The 20,555-nt window shown below is 41.4% G+C and overlaps 3 protein-coding genes and 3 long non-coding RNA genes across 7 annotated transcripts; 3 read left to right on the top strand and 3 right to left on the bottom strand.

The window, feature by feature from the left end:
• The first annotated feature begins 375 nt into the window (after positions 1-375).
• LOC134190601 (nicotinamide phosphoribosyltransferase-like) lies at positions 376-5,297 on the top strand. The gene is made up of 16 exons (XM_062659057.1): positions 376-512; positions 590-703; positions 847-1,033; positions 1,999-2,057; positions 2,141-2,215; positions 2,282-2,365; positions 2,772-2,848; positions 2,908-2,961; positions 3,027-3,087; positions 3,206-3,252; positions 3,304-3,368; positions 3,440-3,508; positions 3,563-3,633; positions 4,389-4,482; positions 4,667-4,869; positions 4,936-5,297. The coding sequence occupies exons 1-16, from the start codon at positions 465-467 to the stop codon at positions 5,056-5,058; spliced, it is 1,431 nt and encodes a 476-aa protein (XP_062515041.1). The 5' UTR covers positions 376-464; the 3' UTR covers positions 5,059-5,297.
• Positions 5,298-10,265: 4,968 nt separating this feature from the next.
• LOC134190499 (uncharacterized) lies at positions 10,266-10,699 on the top strand. The gene is made up of 3 exons (XR_009971640.1): positions 10,266-10,349; positions 10,414-10,462; positions 10,543-10,699. It is a non-coding gene; the product is annotated as an uncharacterized LOC134190499 (long non-coding RNA).
• Positions 10,700-11,713: 1,014 nt separating this feature from the next.
• Positions 11,714-12,064, bottom strand: LOC134190472 (uncharacterized). The gene is made up of 3 exons (XR_009971636.1): positions 12,019-12,064; positions 11,907-11,965; positions 11,714-11,838 (listed from the first exon to the last, which is right to left on the bottom strand). It is a non-coding gene; the product is annotated as an uncharacterized LOC134190472 (long non-coding RNA).
• An 857-nt stretch (positions 12,065-12,921) lies between these two features.
• Positions 12,922-15,757, bottom strand: LOC134191106 (uncharacterized). Of its 2 annotated transcripts, XM_062659673.1 has the most exons (6): positions 15,253-15,757; positions 14,999-15,157; positions 14,830-14,928; positions 14,266-14,397; positions 13,952-14,183; positions 12,922-13,872 (listed from the first exon to the last, which is right to left on the bottom strand). In XM_062659673.1, exons 1-5 carry the CDS (start codon positions 15,487-15,489, stop codon positions 14,043-14,045), a joined length of 768 nt encoding a protein of 255 aa, XP_062515657.1. In that variant the 5' UTR covers positions 15,490-15,757; the 3' UTR covers positions 12,922-13,872; positions 13,952-14,042. The 2 variants fall into 2 exon arrangements, with proteins under 2 accessions (XP_062515657.1, XP_062515658.1); XM_062659674.1 differs by lacking the exons at positions 14,830-14,928; positions 14,999-15,157; positions 15,253-15,757 and adding an exon at positions 14,482-14,551.
• A 521-nt stretch (positions 15,758-16,278) lies between these two features.
• Positions 16,279-17,560, top strand: LOC134191105 (ATP-dependent DNA helicase RecQ-like). The gene is made up of 2 exons (XM_062659672.1): positions 16,279-17,397; positions 17,464-17,560. Exons 1-2 carry the CDS (start codon positions 16,634-16,636, stop codon positions 17,558-17,560), a joined length of 861 nt encoding a protein of 286 aa, XP_062515656.1. The 5' UTR covers positions 16,279-16,633.
• On the bottom strand, positions 17,547-18,517 carry LOC134191108 (uncharacterized). The gene is made up of 2 exons (XR_009971721.1): positions 17,826-18,517; positions 17,547-17,768 (listed from the first exon to the last, which is right to left on the bottom strand). It is a non-coding gene; the product is annotated as an uncharacterized LOC134191108 (long non-coding RNA).
• Between the last annotated feature and the right edge of the window lie 2,038 nt (positions 18,518-20,555).

The following is a 20,555-nucleotide window of genomic DNA, read 5'->3' on the forward strand; positions in this document are numbered from 1 at the left end:
GTGGTCACGTCGGCAGATGCATGTCAATTACTTCATTTCTCGTGACGTGTAGGTTTGGGGTCAAAAGTAGGAGGAACGACCCCATATACCTGTCACGTGCAGTAGTACATTCGGGAAGCGTCTGGAATCGAACTCTCGCCGGGAAGAATGTAGGCGGAGATTGTCTGGCTACGCGAGACTCCCGCGATCCCGCCGGTAGATATAAAACGGGAGTGGTTCGGCCACACGAGACTGGCTAGATTGCTGTAGGTACAGTCAGATGATGTTGAAAACACAATGCTTGTACTGTGTAATTTAAAACACACTCACCAGCCAAAAACAAAAACCTAAAATGTTTACGTTATTTCTTGTGGTAGCGCGAGGTCGTCTATTATACGGGAATGCTGTCGTCAGATGTGGTATTCGCCTAGCAACGCGGCTTGAAGTCTAGTGTCCTTGTTCTCGATCTACACGACAGATCAGCCATGTCACGTGTGGAAGACAATATTTTGCTGACGACAGATAGCTATAAGGTTTGCTGTCGCGCCTCTTCCTGTTCCTTCATGACGTGGGAGTACTAGTACTACCTTCTGTTCTGTTTCGCTACCAGATCACACACCATATGCAATATCCACCAGGAACTACAACTGTTTATTCATACTTTGAGTCGCGAGGTGGTAAATTTCCTTCAACCGTTTTCTACGGCTTGCAATACATCATCAAAGTACTTCTCAATATTATTTGTGGTTAATTATCTTTATATTAATTTCGAGTTTGGGCTCTTTCAGTTTTAAGTTTTACTTTAATTTTTGGTAATAGTTTTTTGTTAATTTCAATGTGGGTTTCAATTTCCTGTACGTTTTGTAGCGTTGGCTAGTTGGTCAGGTGGTGACTAGAGAGAAGATTGCTGAAGCCAAGGAGTATTATAATAGTCACTTTAGGGATGATGTGTTCAATGAAGCTGGATGGTTGTACATACTGGAGAAACATGGTGGATGTCTTCCTATTAGAATCAAAGCTGTTCCTGAAGGAATGGTGGTGCCATATAGGAATGGTAAGGTCTATAGACTATTTGGTAGGTGTAGAGTACACGTGGGTGACTGAGATAGGGCTAGAATTTGAAAAGTAAACAGTGTACTGGCCTTTACTCTAGCTAAAATATTTAATTGTTATCTGTCTATCTGTGACGAGGAGAACCAGATACACACTGCTATAGTACATGTACAAGTCTCACAACCTGTATTTACTCTATAACATCTTAAAGCAGCCATTAAAAAATACAGTAAGGTGCCATCTGTGTCCAAGAATTTTTTGGGAGACTTCAATTACTAGGGACACTTAACTAATTAGAGTCTGAACTGAACGACTGGTATATTTCAGAACAATTTCTATGACACCGGACGAATAACTAGACAACTAGTGTTACTGTCATCGGTTAGAAAGAGTTTTCCAATACCAGTGCATACTTGATAAGTAACGTTAAGAGTCAGTTAATTAAGAGACTGACAAGTGGCCTTCGGCAATAGCCTCGCATAACCAGACCCTTCCCCATTGCATCATACTTCCAGGCATAGGACACGGCGGGGAAGGGTCTGGCTATGCGAGACTACCTCAGCAATAGCTACTGCAATACCCTTGATGCTGTTGCTGAATTGTCTTGTAGTCTGAATTGCATGTACTACTACTACTGAAAGTATTACGCGTAGTAATGCAATACAGTGTCTAATTCACATTGCTGCTTGAAGGGCACTTTATGGAACTTTTTTTTGTTCCCCTACTAAAACGCTAGGCTCCACACAAGAATTATGTGTAAAGACTCTAATAAAGGTGCCTTCTAGGTTGATAAATATTTTAGACAACATTGTTGATGACCAGTTTGCTCTGATTATTAATTAATTAAGGGTGGCATAAATACCAAATGATGTTAGTGACAGTTTAGTAAATAGATGATATACGTGTACTCTCTATTGTGTAAAATTTGTAAGTTTGTAACTTTGTTGGTCTTGGTGAAATGTTTAGTATTATTCACAGTTGAGAACACTGACCCAGAATGCTTTTGGTTGACCAACTTCTTAGAGGTATAAGTGATGCATACATAGACAGAGCAACATATTACATCAACACATTGATTCCTGCTTTGTTATATTTTGTCTGCTTGTAGACCTTGATGGTGCAGGTTTGGTATCCTATGACTGTTGCAACTAACTCGAGAGCACAAAAAGAAATAATTGCTAGGGTGATTGAGATTATGTGTTGTTGCTTTGTCTCTTGAATTTGTTGTCATTGATCTATCTGTATGTAGTATTTGGATGAGACTGCTGATACATTAGATGGACTTCCATTCAAACTGCATGACTTTGGATTCAGAGGTTGTACTTCTGTTGAGGCAAGGCAAATAGTTAATTGGCTATTTGTGACTCTGTGTATACTGAGTAGTCAAAAATATTTAAATGTTTTCAGCACAGCTCAATAATCTTATTTAACAATGTATATGGTATTTAGAATTTTAATTAACATTAAATGCAGTTTTGTGTACAAGAATTAAGGTGTTTATGTCAAAAAGTTTTTAGATCCATGTGTGCAGTTGGACGGTTATACTCTAATAACAATGTTGGAATGTGTAAGGTTCAAGGCTAAGTTTCTAGAGTTTTAGGGTACAAAACTCATATTTACTTTTGTCGCTCAAGGCTAGCCTAAGTGTGCTTTCATCTGCTAGACATTATTGCATGTATATGCTATAGGGAGATAAATGTGTTTGTACGTATGTAGCAATTTTGTGTTTATCATTGTAGTCAGCAGGAATTGGAGGGTCAGCTCATCTTGTCAACTTTCAAGGAACAGACACCATAGCAGCTCTAATTTATGCCAAGTAGTTATCTTTGTAAGCATCTCTATTCCTTATGATTATGTCACATGATGTATTTGCAGACAGTATTATGGCTGCCCTATGGCTGGCTATTCCATTCCAGCTGCTGAACACAGGTTGGGTGTAAATACAAATTGTTGCTGTCAGTGTGGTGTGCTCGTGACATGGTCTTCATTTGTAGTACTATCACAACTTGGGGAAAAAAAGGAGAAATTGATGCATTTCGAAACATGCTTGAGAAGGTATTGACTCTAGGTTTTAAACGATGAATGCATTGCAGCATATAATTTGTACAGTTTGTCTATAATAACCAATGTCGAATGATTTGTAACTTAAATTGTATTGTTTGATTTGGTGCAGTTTCCGTCAGGTCTTGTTGCTTGTGTTAGTGACAGCTATGACATCTGGTAAGTCCTCTTTCAACGCATAGTGTTCCCGTCTTAGTATGAATGTTATAGGAATGCTTGTGAAAACTACTGGGGAAAGGAGCTGAAAGAAGCAGTTATTGAACGAGGAAAGCTTGGTAATGTGACATTATATCTTTTGTGCTTCACCTCGACTTGCCTTTAATTACCCTTGTTACTGTGAATTAAGGGACACTAGTCGTACGGCCTGATTCAGGAGATCCAAAAACAGTTGTAGTGAAAGTGTTAAACATTTTAGGTTTGTGGTTATTTTTGTCTTATTTAATGTATGTAACTTTACTGTGTGTTTCAGAAAAGAGTTTTGGAACAAGTCGAAACGGCAAAGGCTATAAACTGTTGCCTTCTTATATTAGGATCATTCAGGTTTGCAAATCAAGTTTAATTAAGAATAGTGTTTTTAGAATATTTGTCACACCTTGTATGTTAGTCTGCAACGACCCCTAAATTCCATCAAAATTAGTCTTATAATGGAGGTGGTCTCTGATGATAGGTAGTCATGATACAAATTCGCATGTTAGGCATAAGACCAATCTGGTTGTAAAGAGGAGGCGGTCTCACACACAGAAGTCACACATGAGAGTGACTCCTAGCTGCAGTATAAGAGTAGAAACACATTGATTATTATATTGACTGCTGAATGCAACAGAACAGCTGTAGTTTGGCACTTGATGCATGATACTGAAAATGTGGTGTGGCAATTGATCCCTGTAGGGAATGTTGTACTGACATGTGGATTGTTGCTTGTTATATAAACACTAAGATTGCTGAGTGTACTTCAAAGAACATTTTGGCAATTGGATGTTTAGCTTTCTAGCTGCTGTAGGTTACAGTATTTCTAGAAGAAACTAAATTCTTACATTGATGTATACATTTTAGTATGAAATGTATACATCATAGATTATGAGAAATCAAGGACATATTATATATACAACAATAATTTGTGAACCAAATCATGGAGGTGTGATTGTCTAAAGCAACTCATCCTTTGTCTAACATATATGCCTGGCATTACGTGTAAGCTGTTCAAACGGTAAACGCAAAACCATGAGTTGTGATCATATATGATTATTAGTACATGTTGATTGCATTTAATGCCATTTGTGTCAATTTTTCCGTAGGGTGACGGCATCAGCTATGAGTCTCTTCAAGGCATATTGGAGGCATTAAAGGTTGCTGGTTGGAGTGCAGACAATATAGTGTTTGGAAGTGGAGGTGATAAATAGTATGGCAAATAGTAGTGTAGGTAGACAAACAAATGATGGGGCAACTGAGGAATTGTGTTACTGTATGATAGAGTGGTGCCGACGATAGCATATGTAAAGCATGTGAGGCTACTGAAATGAAAGGCTCACACAGAAGTGCGCATAACACACGACTATAATTGCTGTATTTATAGGGGCACTTCTACAACGTATTGATCGAGACACAGAGAAATGTGCCTTTAAGTGTTGCTTCGCCGAAGTGAAGGGAAAGAGTATCAATGTGTATAAAGATCCAATAACTGATAGAGGCAAAGTATCTAAGAAAGGGCATTTGACGCTTGAGTATGACAAAGGACACTTCAAAACTCTTCAGGAGGGCAAAGGGGATCCAGCAAAGGTGAAATCTAAGTTTGCTACACTTGTAATGAAAAGTGTAGCGATGCAACTTATTGGGGTAATTTAGGATATGTTGGTAACCGTCTTTGAAAATGGGAAGCTGGTGAAAGAATATAGTTTTGATGAAGTTCGAGAAAACGCTGAACTGCCATTAGTGAAAAAAAAACGGGCAGCCATGGTGACTTCCTGACCAGAGATGTGGGAATAATTTTGCTTGCAGCAAATTGTTCTTACTTAGTTGGCAATACTAGTCTACTTACTAGATTCATGTGACTCTTTTATATTGTCTTGCTGTTGTGTGTAGTGCTAGAAAAGCGTAAGATAGATACTCTCCAGATTTCAGATTGTTTCATAATTTTGTTTAAGAATAAATTGAAATCTGTTTTGCTTTCATCGGGAGAGGATCGAGCAATATACTTATGGTTTACTCTCCGCTTTACTGACGGCTTTCTTGTTTGCATTCATCAAACAACTATAGACACCCTAGTGAGTTCATAAGAACGTACACCTACAATCGCAAGTCTCAAGACGCTCAAGAGCCCAAAACGAAGCCAATGGCGATCAATAAATAATCACAACTTCCTAAATTTATGGAATATAGGCAACTGCATGGACGGCGAAGCCACGCAGCAACAACTCTCAGAGGTCGATCCTTGCGGTGGAAAAACCAAACACAACCCTACAAAGCCTGGTGCATAAGGGTCGTTTACTTCAGCGACGCAGCGGCGCAGAAACCGTTGGCTGCCAACGTCTGCCGCGCCAAACGTGTTGCCGCCCCGCGGTCACAGTAGGCGACGGGCTCCCGAGACGTGGTAATTACAGTAACCGTATAAATAACAATGCTATTTGCGCTCTGCATGTTTTCTTAATCTGCTTCCATCAACTTCTTGAGGTCCATACGCACGACTCGAACGGTACTGTACAGTGGGAACGCGCGATAGCAAACGTACAGTTTTCCGCCACACTTACGCCGCTCACATTTGGAGCTTGACGTTTTTGCCACGCGGGACTGCAAAAGATATGTGTCGACGAACGTCTACGGACTGAGACACTGCATGTCAACCCACATAATGCTAGGACCAAGTCAACAGTAAGACACTGTCGACGCACACGGATCCGAGTAGCAACAGTCGGTACAAATTGCTAGGACTATATCAACTAGCTAATAACTCAAGACAACTACAATTCGAGTATCGAGTTTCATATCCTTAGATTCCCATGAGTCAGATTTCGGGTCGTCTGAGTCGACTTCCGGGTCGTCCGTGTCAGCAATATCCGGTTGCGTCACTGCGTCATTGTACCCATTACACGTTCATTTCTGATGAGTGGCGTGCCGCGTTTTTGTTGCCGCTAAGCTTGTAACCAGGCTGTGAACCAGGCTACTAGCTATATCTTAAAGCACTTATCTTACAATTAAATTCCCTACTTCTGCTCGCCTACCTACTGTCTAGACGTTTACCTGAACATCCAAACAGATGTGATGAGTGGTTTTAGCTAAACAAGTTTCCAGATCTTGCATGTGGCCTTGCCTGAAAGGAGAACTCTCACTAAAATCAACAATCTTTCAGATGAAAGCTGTGCAGACTACTATAAACGGAGCTACACAGCAATGTTCTGTGTGGGCGTGTTTAGTACCCGTATGTTTCTTTTAGAATAAATCATTGCTGCAAGGAAGACCGATACCTGTGCACATTTCAAGGTAAGGATTGTGAGACATATGGTAGCAAGTTGTGATTAATTGATTAAAGCAAACTGGGACCCCAAACTTATCGTGATGTGTTTCTTTTCTTTATTTGTCTAGTACACTTGTGAAACTTAGTTAGAGTAGTGCTGAGTTACTTTGCTTGGCGGTATACCTGTTTCGAACTGAAAACGAGTGCGATTTCTCAGTCGTTTAGTCTCTGCTTTGGAAAAGTTTGTCATGTGTATGAGTACGGTACACATGCGGTGAGCCTGGGGCATTGGCACTCTTCTAATTAATTTCATAGTTGCGGTTTTTTAAAATTGTGTTTTGCGGTCATGGCAGAGAGTGCAGGGTCTTCATTTGAGCAGATATTGCCCTAACTAAACTTAATTAAATGAACCTGAGGTAGACTCAGACGAGCTTGAAACTCTAAGTGGAGAAGATGATAGTGCATTACAGACTGAACATCTAGAGGAAACAAATCAGGGCCGTCTAGGCAACACCGACTAGTGTTCATGTTCATGGTCTTCAGAGCAGGAGCAACAGACACTGGATTGTATCACTTAGAATTCAGTCTTCTACAGGGTTGTCTTGGAACGTAAAGTTCTTCGCACAGCTGTAGTAGCAAACATGTATAGGTTGAGAGAACCTTTGGAGGAACTTTACCAAATTCGTACGATGAATTTTAGGAACAAGGCTGCACATTTACTGACTCCATTTGGGTTTTTGCAGTGCACTGCGCTTGGCTGCTTAGCTTAACACAATTTAAAACCACAACTATGAAAATAGTGCTGAGAAGAGTGCCAGTGCCCCAGGCTCACCGCATGTGTAGTGTCTCCTCATTTAGATGACAAACTTTTCGAAAGCAGAGACTAAACGACTGAGAAAGAAATCTCTTCAAAACAGGTGTACCGCCAAGCAAAGGAACCCAGCACTACTCTAACTAAGTTTCACAAGTGTACTAAACAAATAATAGAAAAGAAACACATCACGATAAGCTTGGGGTCCCAGTTTGCTTTAATCAATAAATCACAACTTGCTACCATATGTCTCACAATCCTTACCTTGAAAAGTGCACAGGTATCGGTCTTCCTTGCTAACCAGCAATGATTTAGTCTGAAGAAACATACGGGTACTAAACACGCCCACACAGGACATTTCAATACTGTATATCTCCGTTTTTGGTAAAAGTCTGCAGTAAACGGTTGCTAGGGGTTGTGTCATGACGTGACAGCTTTCATCTGAGAGATTATTGATTTTGGTGAGAGTGCTTCTTAGGCGCAGGCCGCAATGGTAGGCTGTACTTACTATCCAGATAACTTCCTACTAGAACATACACCGCTGTTTAATGATCGTCAGTAGACCTCTCCTCAGACTTCTGCGTCTGTTCCTCTCGCCTCGAGTCAATCTATTGACATGACAATTATGCTTTCTAGAGCCCGATCACTGTTGCTTGTTTAGTAATTGTCGCAGGTATCCATGGCATGTCAGTCCACAAGAGCGACCTTCACACGCGGTCTCTGACAATTTGTTACGATTCTAATATCATGAGGTAGATGGAAACCAATCAGATCAGACCTGAATCGGTAGAGTGCGCATTAATTACTCGGACACGAACAGCGATGATGTAACTATTTCGAGTAAATGCATGCAGCTACAATAACATGCCTCCATCCAAATCTGCCACCGAGATAACTTCTTACTAAAACATACACGGCTGTTTTTAATGATAGTCAATAGACCTCTCCTCAGACACCTACCTGCGTCTATGTTCCTCTCGCCTCGAGCCAATCTATTGACGTGTCGATTATGCTTTCTGAAGCCCGATCACTTTTGCTTGTTTCGTAATTGCCACAGGTATCCAAATAATCCATGGCATGTCAGTCCACAAAGTGGCCTTCACACGAGGTCTCTGACAAACTGTTACGATTTCTAATATCATGAAGTAGATGGAAACCAATCAGATCAGACTTAATTAAATCGGTAGAGTGCGCATTAATCGCTCGGACACGAACGGTGAGGATATAACTATTTCGAGGACATGCATGCAGCTACAATAAGATATTGTGTATGCCATTTCCGTGCGCAGGCGAGTTATGTTTATGATTACTCTGTATTTTACATGCATATATGCATATATTACACGCCATAATAGCAAGTGCATGCCTAGATATAAAGCACAGGTTACCACCAAAATTTGTATAGTTTGACTCATTGACTTGCTTGCCATCGAGTTTGACAACTCGTTGCAGAGCACAGCTTTGATCGTCTTGCCTGTCTTCTCTTCCGTTCAAAACAAGAAACTCCAAATCATGAACAACGGTGAGATGTATCACGAGCACTCTGACCTGCAGTTTCGAGGAGGTTGTTCTCTCATTCACGAGATGCTAAAACCAAAGCGTGGAGAGTCCATTCTCGATCTCGGCTGCGGTACCGGACGACTGACTATGTAGTTGGCATCTCTCGTTGGTGACTCTGGTCGTGTGGTCGGTGTCGATCCCGACTCGTGCAGAATCGCTGTAGCAAAACAACAGCTAACACAAGCGAGCTCGACTATCGACACTTCCGTGTCGTTTCTCGAAGACAGCGTTCACGAAGCGCGACCATTTGGCCAATTCGATGCAATCTATAGTAATTACGTTTTCCATTGGTTCGAACGTGCCGAACGTGGCGACCTCCTGAAATGCATGTACGACAGTCTGAAGCCGGGCGGAAGGCTCGCATTCCTTCTCGAACCTGAACAAGAGCAGCAACACTTCCTTCTCCGCGACGCCGACTGCCTCGCCATGCCCGACATGGACGCCGAATCGGCCACCGGTTTGAAGCTCGACTCACCGTCCGTGTGGCTGCAACACTGCACAGATGCAGGTTTTACTGTTGAGACAAGTCACGTGGAACAGGTCGAGAATGTCGATCCGTCACTTGAGTCGCATCTGCGGATACTAGAAGCGGCGGTGCCAGGATTCAAGTGCGTCATGCTCGAGCAGAATCAGATGGAAATCCTCAAGAATCGATACAAATCGGGAAACAGCGAGGAAATAAGACATTCGTTTACAATACTGAAGGTGCTGGCAAGGAAGCAGTGATAGAGTTCACGCTCAACTTCCTGGTTCACTTGAAAGTACAGCAATTGTTTGCATGATTGATTAAGCATGATATCTAGATACATGCTTAGCTACAAACTCGTATATTTGGTAGTTCTACTTGTACGTCGTCGAGGTAGTACGGTGAATGTCGCAGATATCAAAACAGAATGAACAGTTGTTTAGCAAAAGCCACTGATCTGACTGTCTGTGAGTTGCTTCCACTGATCGTTCTATCCAAATACAGGGAAGGATCCATCACATCCAGGATGGGGCACCGGGGACACATGTAAGGCTTACTCCAAACTAGACCTTCTGGTTTAGTTTCGTAGAGAACTTCAACCGGTTGTTTTGTTCTGGCGACAAAACATCCGAGTGAGTGCAGCAGGACTTGCTGTGCGGCACAGATAAACATAATAGCATTGGATTCTTTGCAAGTCTGTGGCTTAACCCTTTATCACGGGAAATAAGATGCTTTGAACTTCAGCTCTGTTCCCGGTGTAGCAGCGGATTAGGTCCGGCCGGTCAACTAAGTCCGCTTGGTAGCACACTTTTACCGGAAGACATTCTGCGCTAGCGCACCGCGTCTACCTCGGATCTCTGGAATCATTTCTCTTCGCGGATTAGGTCCTAACGCAGCAGCGGATTAGGTCCGTTGGCGATATTTTTGGTCCGCGCATTAGCGCGCGCTCTTATTGTTGAAAAGACTAAAATGTAAGCGTACTTTAGTCTGCTCGTCTGTTTGTCTGTGTAGATAGTGTCGAATATGATATTTTAGGGCGAAAGACTCAGGCAAGAGTGGAATTAATCAACGAGCTGATGCACAGGTCAATAATGGCTGTCAAAGATCAAGTCTTGAACTCTCCAATGTTGCCATTTCTTGTCTAAAACCGTTTACTACTTGTAGGTGTACTGTCGATATGAGGTAAAATGGCTGAACGGATAGCTGATGCAAGTGAATTAATTAGAGCTAACTGTCATGTGATCACGTTTATGTACATGTAGTATTAAGGCAATTAGAGTGTAGTGGTAGGTCTACCCTGCTAGAACAAGTTTTAGTTTTCCCCGGGACATGTACATGTTGTGTAGAGTGGTTGCATGTGTTACATGTCACATCTTTTCATTACAGTATCTACTTCACCACCATAGCTACATTGACTCACACCCTTGTCAGTCTGCCACACAAAGCATTGTCTGCCATGGTTGATTTTAGGGATGACTCAGTTTCAACTTGGCTGCAATGTCATCTGTCGCCCAAGTGCCTAGATGATGGTAGGCCAAGACATGGAAGACAGCATGTCTTAATTTGACACAATAAATCCAGTGTCCTGGTTCCCTCATAAATTCACTGAAATTGTCAATGTCTTTGGGTCCATGTACCTTGCACTACTGGGGTTTGAAAAGTACCGTTTTTAAACATACTTTAGTACTTTTTTAATAATAGGCCATGGGAACTTTGCTCCAATAGTGAAGTGCCGCCACTGCCTTGTGCTCTCCTTGATGGTCACTTTTCGAGAAATGTTGGGTAGTTGTTGGGTGGGGCACACGTCCAACAATGTCTGGATGACACCTGTTGACTCCAATTTTTTCAGTGTTGTCTCCATTTCCTTTGTGGTGCAATGAATAGCTGCAAGAACAGTTTATTAAGATTTGTGTTTACAAATAAAGAGTGTACACTTTAGATCTCTTTGCGACAACAATATTCGGACAATAATATTCGAACATCCACACATGAACACACAGTGCCTCTGCTCAACTTACTATATAATTCCTTTTCTGACTGTGACTCTTCTACCTCCTTACTGTCAGTTTGTATGGCAGTATGTATTTCATGACTATATTGGCAGAGCAAATAATACAGTTAGCAGTTCAATCACTTCTACTTTATGAATGATGTTGCACCTTCGGCTGTAGGTATCAGTATCTTTGAGAGCACTTGTACGTTCCTCAACTATTTCTACATCATCTTAAGTACAAAATACGTTTCTATTTCAAATTTATTTATTAATTAAATGACATCCAAAATGTTTTATATCTAATTGGATGTCATTTCATTTATGCCCCTTATAAATACAAATAACATCTATGTAAAAGTCTTTAGTGCATTATGCGTACATCTTCCTGCACATCATCGATACACTTACTGTCATTAGCACAGGTATAATCACTGTCATCAGTTGTAGTGACTAGATGTTTCTGTGGCCTAAAATTGATCCAATGTTAGCTGTATTACAATGTACTTGAATATTCTCGATCCGGCTCTTATCTTACATTTTCTTGTTCTTGCAAAATGTCAAGGCAATCCATGCTCTGGCTGATGCCATCTGTGACTATAAGGAGCAAATTATTTAAGCTTGCCATGAGAACGAACTATATACTGTACTTGGGTGTAGTTGTACGGTAATTTTAGCATTTCATATAGAGCATGCTGCAATAACAGAACGATGATGAAAAGCACCACCAATAGCTACCTACCATGATGTCATACCAAGAAAATAAGCACTTCACAGTCTGACCCATTAGTTTGTCGAGGAAAATTCTGTCAAAAGGCACAAGTAAAAGCAGCAATTGTTACAAATTCATTTTCTGATTAAGTCACCATACCAGTATGTCACTTCCAACAATAGTCTCGCGTAGCCAGACCCCTTTCGCCGCGGCCTCCCCGGCGAAATGGGGTCTGGTGTACTGCCTTTGATGTCGCTGTGTGCCGCGTAGCCAGAAATCGGCTATCTAAAGACCGGATTTTGTTTCTTAAACGCTTCACTAAAGACGAGACTGGTATGCACGCAATGCAATCCTATCTCAATAGCTTCTCTTGTTTCGTAGAGAACAACTCGAAGACTACAGCTAGAGTCGTTGCTGTTTGTGAAATCTGCATGTCTACGGCAGCGATTAAACGCGGCCGCGGGGACGTTGACGTCGACAGGCTTCGATTTCATGCAGACATGATCGACGTCGTACGATCTAGCGTTGTGCGCTCGTGTCACAACGGAGACTGAATGCGAACGTACTGGATGGATGCGAACGTACTCAGTGCTGTTTGCTGTTTTTTGACGTCTAAAGCGACCGCAGACAGTCCGGAGTGAGCGATATCTGGAAGGGCTTGGAGTTGCATGACGTCATCGAAACAAGATGAGTCGTCTTTCTGTGTTTGGGTAATCATTTCATGTGTTTTGTGCTTTGCTTTGGTGAACACATACAGTAGCAACCAGGAAGAGACCACGTTGTGATTGGAGTAATATGAACGGAAGCAGCTTGGGTTGCAGACTTCACTTCTGACACTGCATGTCAGACATCTATGGAACACGCAAGTCTCTACTACTTACATTATATGATATCTGCCTGGCCCTGAGTAACCTTTACGTAACGATCAACACTGCATGCGTATACTGCATGATCTTCATGTATTAATTCATAGATATACGTACAGCTCATATATGGTAGTCCATACATAGCTAGTCTAGAGTTTTCATGCTTACAAATTCATACATAGCACATAATAACAATAATACTTTAGGTTCACTCGGTGTCATTAAAATGTACATCTACATCATCATCATCATCATCATTGTCGTCATCCTCAGGTACGAAACCAATGTGCTCTTGCAGCAACTTCTGTAGCCATGTGCAAAGAGTTTCTTTCCTGCTTTGTTCCAGGAGGGTGCATGAGTATCGAAAGCGGCTATGATGCCTTCCAATCTCTTCCTTGAATATTTTTTTCTCATTTAATATTTGCAGCACTAGCTGAAAGTCTTTGCTGTCTTGAGCGATGGTGTGTTTGCTAGATGTCTGCTGAGCCATAACCGACTGTTCGAACAAGTCGCACACACAGTCTACACTACCTATTGATTTTGCTGCACGAGCTAATGCTGAAGGGACAACATTAGCTCCCATATTACGGATGATACCCTTCAGCCGTCTGTTTAGGTGTTCCATCGCCAAATCGCAAGGTATGTTGCATCCAATTTGGCCCCTTCTATTTACAAACCGGCTCCATTTTACTTCTGTGGCTGCTCTTTCAGATAACGAGTGAAGTTGGAGGATTAGCAGAAATGCCTCCTTGCTATAATTTCGTTTACCGGTTTCTTTAAATAGCACCATGAGCACTTTCCAGTATCGTATCACTCTATCACCATCCCCCTCTTTGACTGCGTCATGAAAACCCTTGTAGATGAGGCCAAGATTCAGGATGTCAAGTGCATAAACATGGACTGCATCGAAAGCAGTAGAATGTTCCCTGTATAATAGATAAATAATAATAATATATTTCATTGTACTACAACTTGTAGATCGACTCTATAGCTACAGTGCCTTACCTCTGTGCTAGTAAGGATGACAGCAACACAAAAGAATCCATGACTTTTCTGCATAAGGGTGCTAAGGTCTCTTCTTCCCCTTGTGTTGATTTTACAGACTGTGCTGCTGACACCACATGAGCTTCCCATACAAGGGTAAAAAAGTGTCTAGTCTGTATTCTGACTGGTTGCTAGACAAAGAAGACTGGGCTAATTCACTTGACTTGGCCACACCAATGATCCTCATTTCTGTCTTAATATATAAAAACAAAGACCTTGATTAAGTTAACTTAAATCAGAGAAACAATTAAATTAAAACTAATGTCATAACTTACTGGAAAGTGATGCTTTAAGTTTTCTGACCATGATTTCACTTCGGAATCAAAGTTGTCACTGATTCTATCCAAAATTTTAAGAGTACCTTTGTGTGATATGCAGACCATTAGGGGTTGCAAACAAGAAAACACCTAGTGATAGAAAAAATATTAAAATTGCAAAATGTCCAACTTTTATATGTGTGTATATGTATATATATATATGTATATATATACTTGCTTAGCAGTTCCATTGCCATACAACAAAAGAGAGATGACACGTTGAACTATAGAAAACTGCTTGTACCGCTGTTTCAAGGCCATTGATGCAATGAAGCAAACAAGGGGCTTGCACCTCTGAGCACTTTCGGACACTAAGATGCTAATCACATGCAACAATGTGGGAGTATATTTTTTCAGCTCCAACCAAATTCTATCCCACGAAAAGTGCAAAAGAGCTTCACTGTCCATGAATACACTTCTCTTGCCAAGTTTCCTAATCTGATTAATTTCTTTAGCAGTTTTCTTCTTTAGTGACGTAATGGCTGTGTTGCATGCTTCTGCAGAAGTCGTGGCAAAATTCACCGAGAACAAATTCCCGCGAACACATCTCTTTACTGCCTGCTTTCTTCTTGGAGAAGCAAGGTTGTATGCTCTCATTCCAGACTTGTATTTTACAACCACCTAGAAGTTATGCATTCAATCAATGATTTGTAAGCTAGATGCAAGTTTGATGACTCAGATATCCTCTGACCTTTACTTTTGGAGACACTTTTTGGATCCTCTGTTGAAGCATTTCTGGTTGGCTACCTGTCATTTCATCTCCATCTTCATCCCCAGGTACTTCAAGTCGTTGCCTCTTTGAAGCTGTACCACATACATAGACAGGCAAGTGTGCCAAATGTTGTTTTATCTTTAAATGAACCAACCATATGCAGTTTTATTATAATTCCATCTTTCTTAGTTAATTTTTATGTAGATCAACATGCAAAATGAACTAAGACTCACCTTAACCTTCAGCAGATGAAGTTCACTTAGTTTCTTCAAATCTTTTTGACAGTAGTGACACACATAAGCTGGACCAGCAGGTGGCAAGTACGAAGACAGTGGAAGGCCCGAGTGTTCTTGAAGCATAACTTCTAAAGTATGTCGAGCATCAGTGAGACTACGTCCATCCAACCGTTTTCTCTTGCTCCACAAGGTAGTAGTATCAAGTGGTGTAGAGCACAAAAAGCACGACGACATGTCAAACCAGTATATCTAACAACTAACTAACGCAATATAGTAATTAATCGAAAAGCTGCTGTCTATTTGCTCGCCCGTCCTAAGCTTGCATCTATATATAGTTAGACACACTGCTATGGCAACGTCGCTGTAAACCTTGACCTGCAAAAATGAACACATAGTCTTCACTTTGGCACGTCCAGCACCTTATTTGCAACGTGATCTCTTCCGAGTTGCTACCGTGTTCACTAGAGCAACGCACAAAACACATGAGGTCATGGCCCAAACAAAGAAAAACAACTCATCTTGTATCTAGAAAAGCTAGGGCTTGGAGCTGACATCATCGAAACAATTTTAATTAAGATTAGTTGCTTCCTTTGTTTGGGTAATGACCTCATGTGTTTGTGCATTGTTCTCTTACTAAAAAGAGCTAGACCACTTCTAATTAGAGTTAATTAATTGACAATTTAAGATGCAAGGTTCAGACGACCATATTTAATTTACTGATTAAGATATATCGCGGACAGCTAGGCTCACTTATTCTAAACCCGTCGCGTGTGACATCTAGAATCTAGAAATGTCGGATATCTACGAAGCCATTGAGTATGCACGAAAGCAGCTTGGGTTTGCAGACTTGAAAGATAAGCAATTGTTGGCCATCAAACACTTCGTCGAGGGATCTGATACATTTGCAATACTGCCTACCGGTTATGGCAAGTCCGTTATTTACAGCTTGCTTCCTGTTGTCTTTGACAGAATGAGAGGTGAGACGACGCTCTTTAAATATACGCACATGCATAGTTAATTTCTTCTTAGATGGGTACATATACACTTGTTACATGTAATAACATTGTTACAATAACCAGATTAATTATGGCTGCGCAGGTCATTGTGGCAGTATTGTTGTGTGTGTCAGCCCTCTAACGTCACTCATGATTGATCAGAAATCCAAACTGCTTCCTAGAGGATTGAAGTGTGAATTTGTAGGAGAAGCTCAGACTGATGACAACGCTGTGGGGGAAGTCTTGACAGGCAAAGTGCAATTAGTTTTTATAAGCCCAGAAAACCTTTTGGGCAATCCTACTTTTCGAACAATGTTTTTAAAGAAGATCTACAAAGATAACCTTGTTGCTCTTGTCATTGATGAGGCCCATTGTGTAAAGACATGGTTAGTAAATATATTACCTGCCTCACTGTTGCAAAATACTATACCCTCCATATATGTATATTTATAATAGTTTGTGCTTTGTCATTATGTAGGGGAGACAAGTTTCGTGTGGCATTCGCTATGATAGGAACTCTTCGAAATTTACTTCCAGAAAAGACTCAGATCTTGGCTTTGTCAGCTACAGCAACCAAACCCACATATGATAATGTTGTGAGTAGACTGTCTATGGAAAATGTGAGTGTTGTAGGGCTTTCGCCCATGAGAGACAACATAAGATATGCTGTTCAAGCAGTGACATCACTGGATGACTTCAGTTCTAAACTTGCCACAGGTCTGAGGCATATGCAAAACACCTTCCCCAAAATGGTGATCTTTTGTACTAAATACGACAACTGTTGGTCACTGTATCTTCTGCTCAGATCAAAGTTGGGATCCCACTTTACATTTCCATCAGATTGTATTGATTTGCAAGAATTTCGTCTAGTTGATATGTATTCGAGTGCCTCCACAGTCGAGATGAAAGAAAAAGTTTTGATGTCATTTAGTAAAGTAGACAGCACATTGAGAGTTCTGATAGCTACAACAGCATTTGGGATGGGTGTTGACATTCCCAACATTAGGTGGATTGTTCATTGGAGTCCTCCAAGACTCATTGAAGATTATGTCCAAGAGACTGGGCGAGCTGGAAGGGATGGCTTGACAGCAACTGCACTGCTTGTATATGGACATTTGCACAGGACAGTTTCATCCTCGATGAAGAAGTATGGACAAAATTTTACAACTTGTCGTAGGAAGTGCTTATTTGCTGATTTTCTATTTGCGGGTAGTGAAGACAGTGCAGGAAAAGGATGTGGTTGTTGTGATGTTTGTGCACTTAGTTGTGATTGTGGTAACTGCTGTACCTTTGACCTTCCAGTGAAATAAATAACTGCATGTTGTAATAACTGTCTAGAATTCTAGATCATGTAGCGCTGCGTGCATATCATAAATCATGCAATAAAACATAACTGTCTGACATGTCGACGTGCTTTTGTGTTTGATGAAACCACCAGATGCTATCACCTTGTTGAGCAAGAGAAAACAGTTGGCTGGAAGTAGTCTCCCTGAAGCTCCACATACTCTGGAAGTTACGCTGCAGAAACACGCGTAATATCTAGCTCTTCCAAACAACACATCGAATCTGTACCACCTTGGGACGTCCAGGATTTCTGTCAACGTGGTCTCTTCTTGGTTGCTACTGTATGTGTTCCATAGATGTCTGACATGCAGTGTCAGAAGTGAAGTCTGCAACCCAAGCTGCTTCCGTTCATATTACTCCAATCACAACGTGGTCTCTTCCTGGTTGCTACTGTATGTGTTCACCAAAGCAAAGCACAAAACACATGAAATGATTACCCAAACACAGAAAGACGACTCATCTTGTTTCGATGACGTCATGCAACTCCAAGCCCTTCCAGATATCGCTCACTCCGGACTGTCTGCGGTCGCTTTAGACGTCAAAAAACAGCAAACAGCACTGAGTACGTTCGCATCCATCCAGTACGTTCGCATTCAGTCTCCGTTGTGACACGAGCGCACAACGCTAGATCGTACGACGTCGATCATGTCTGCATGAAATCGAAGCCTGTCGACGTCAACGTCCCCGCGGCCGCGTTTAATCGCTGCCGTAGACATGCAGATTTCACAAACAGCAACGACTCTAGCTGTAGTCTTCGAGTTGTTCTCTACGAAACAAGAGAAGCTATTGAGATAGGATTGCATTGCGTGCATACCAGTCTCGTCTTTAGTGAAGCGTTTAAGAAACAAAATCCGGTCTTTAGATAGCCGATTTCTGGCTACGCGGCACACAGCGACATCAAAGGCAGTACACCAGACCCCATTTCGCCGGGGAGGCCGCGGCGAAAGGGGTCTGGCTACGCGAGACTATTCCAACAATACAAGGCCAGTTTTCTGTCGCTGTCACACAAAATCTCTGACCTTCATGTTTGATAAACTTTCTGTAAATCAATAGGCTTGTCAGTGATAGCAACTTTATTTTAAAATTGACAATATTTTACTGAATATGAGCTACAACACATATATCCCTTTCGCTTGGATTAAGAGAATCTAGGTATCTCATTTCCTTGTGAATTGTGTCCAAAACCTTTCCGAATAAAAGAAATGTACAGTTACATTTGATTGCATTGTCGCAGTCAGGAACACAGCTACCATAACAGTCCAATGGCCTGGAAGATGGATAGGTATTACCACTGTGTGATATTGAAATAAGTTGACATTCTAGAAAAAAAAGGTTCAGTAGGGATATAAAAATTTGCCATCTAATTATTCCATTATCTGTTCATCATGTTACACTCAATTCCAAGCAAAATACCTTCTTCCATTTCTATGTGTGATCCAGTGGCTTTTGTCCATACGTAACCAGTTTCGTGTACAGGAAGGAATTGTATGCGAATACGTTATACCCCTAAACTCAATCAGCTATATCCTAACTCATTTTTGATTAGTTTACTAACTATACTTGATTGTTCAATTCCATTGCAATGTTTTGTATGAATGAATTGACAACCTGATAACAAAGAAAGTTTACTATACATAGCTATGTGTATATTCAACTGATTTAAAACACACACCTGGCTATTGAGCCAATTACTGTCTTTTAGAGTGCTCAAGTCACGTACAGTCAGTTCTTGACCATCACAACAATGTCCCACTACCATATCTGGGCTTTCACTTGTCCATACTTCATTCACCTACAGTAGTCGACTATTCTACTAGACAGCAATCATGTTTTGATTATTTAAGTGTGTACCAGAATTCATCTTCTCTACTCAAAAAAAGCCATTCTGGTCCTTCTGCACTCTCTTGCAGAGGGATTTGTTTCTTAAAAATTGCAACTGACCGATGTTCAGTTGACACAAATGCACCTGCTGCACAGTATGAATGGTCTAAAAATAGATCAAACGGAGCTGCTATCGAGTATGAATGGTCCATGACAAGAGGCAAGGGCAATGGGCCTGCAAGAAATTAGAAGGCAAAATACCTGAGAATCAAGACGATAAAAAATCTATCAACATCTGTCAGCCTACTGGGAATAGAATGTTGTGGTTCACACCCGTTGGGTTCCTGAAAGATCTAAGATTAATCCAATTTCTGCGTTATAAGGCCATAAATATATACCTGAGTCGGTACTACTGATATGTAGTGCTTTTCTGCGAGGTGGCCAAGATATATGTCACCTGTTGTTGGAAGTTCTCTTTGGGGAGCCACCATCTCACTAGCCTCGTACCAGACCCTCTCGCGCCGTCGTGCCCGGTTCCCGTATAAGGCGACAACGCCGGAGAGGATCTGGGATCATACCGCCTACTTTCTTCACCTAGTGTCACCCCACGTCACCAACGTCAACACTCTCATGCTCTTAGTTAATTATGAAGCCACCCTTCCATCAAAGTTATGCTAGCTGTGATATCCGATTGCATACATTCACTGTTTACATTTCGTTCCTGTACAGCTGCATGAGAAGAGACCCACCTTGCTGCATGGAAAGAGATTCATTCACAGAGGAAGCTCAATCCTGAGTTCGATTTACGTTATCTGAAGCTGTGAGGTCCAATGTGATTCGATCAGCAGTCGAGGTAGCTTGGACTAGGGATGCACTAGGCGCCGCTCTATTACTGTGCTAGGCTACAAGAACAATACAAATCGGGAAGCTTGAGTACGATTCGGAAACATTTGGAGCCTGGCAGAGCGTGCTGTAAGACACGGTGTTGACTTCCGCTCTAGAGTCTCTTGGAGAGGAAGTCCTCTTTCCCAGAGAGGTTGGCAAATACGTAGAGCCTGCGTAGAGACAGGATACCAACACTGAAAGGAAACAAGTAGAGTAGGAATGGAATGTCAAGTCTGTTGCAAGACATTCCGTGTG

Source organism: Corticium candelabrum, chromosome 15 (assembly GCF_963422355.1).
Source record: "Corticium candelabrum chromosome 15, ooCorCand1.1, whole genome shotgun sequence".
NCBI classification, from domain to species: domain Eukaryota; kingdom Metazoa; phylum Porifera; class Homoscleromorpha; order Homosclerophorida; family Plakinidae; genus Corticium; species Corticium candelabrum.

Coding starts and splice junctions, on each gene's coding strand:
- LOC134191105 (XM_062659672.1), top strand. CDS start 16,634: ATGGTTAGTAAATATATTACCTGCCTCACTGTTGCAAAATACTATACC. Junction 17,398..17,463: donor GTTTCATCCTCGATGAAGAA/GTATGGACAAAA, acceptor ATTTGCGGGTAG/TGAAGACAGTGCAGGAAAAG.
- LOC134190601 (XM_062659057.1), top strand. CDS start 465: ATGTCACGTGTGGAAGACAATATTTTGCTGACGACAGATAGCTATAAG. Junction 2,962..3,026: donor ATTCCAGCTGCTGAACACAG/GTTGGGTGTAAA, acceptor CTTCATTTGTAG/TACTATCACAACTTGGGGAA. Junction 3,088..3,205: donor TTCGAAACATGCTTGAGAAG/GTATTGACTCTA, acceptor GATTTGGTGCAG/TTTCCGTCAGGTCTTGTTGC.
- LOC134191106 (XM_062659673.1), bottom strand. CDS start 15,489: ATGTCGTCGTGCTTTTTGTGCTCTACACCACTTGATACTACTACCTTG. Junction 14,929..14,998: donor AAGTGTCTCCAAAAGTAAAG/GTCAGAGGATAT, acceptor CATAACTTCTAG/GTGGTTGTAAAATACAAGTC. Junction 14,398..14,829: donor TTCGCGGGAATTTGTTCTCG/GTGAATTTTGCC, acceptor TTCTATCACTAG/GTGTTTTCTTGTTTGCAACC.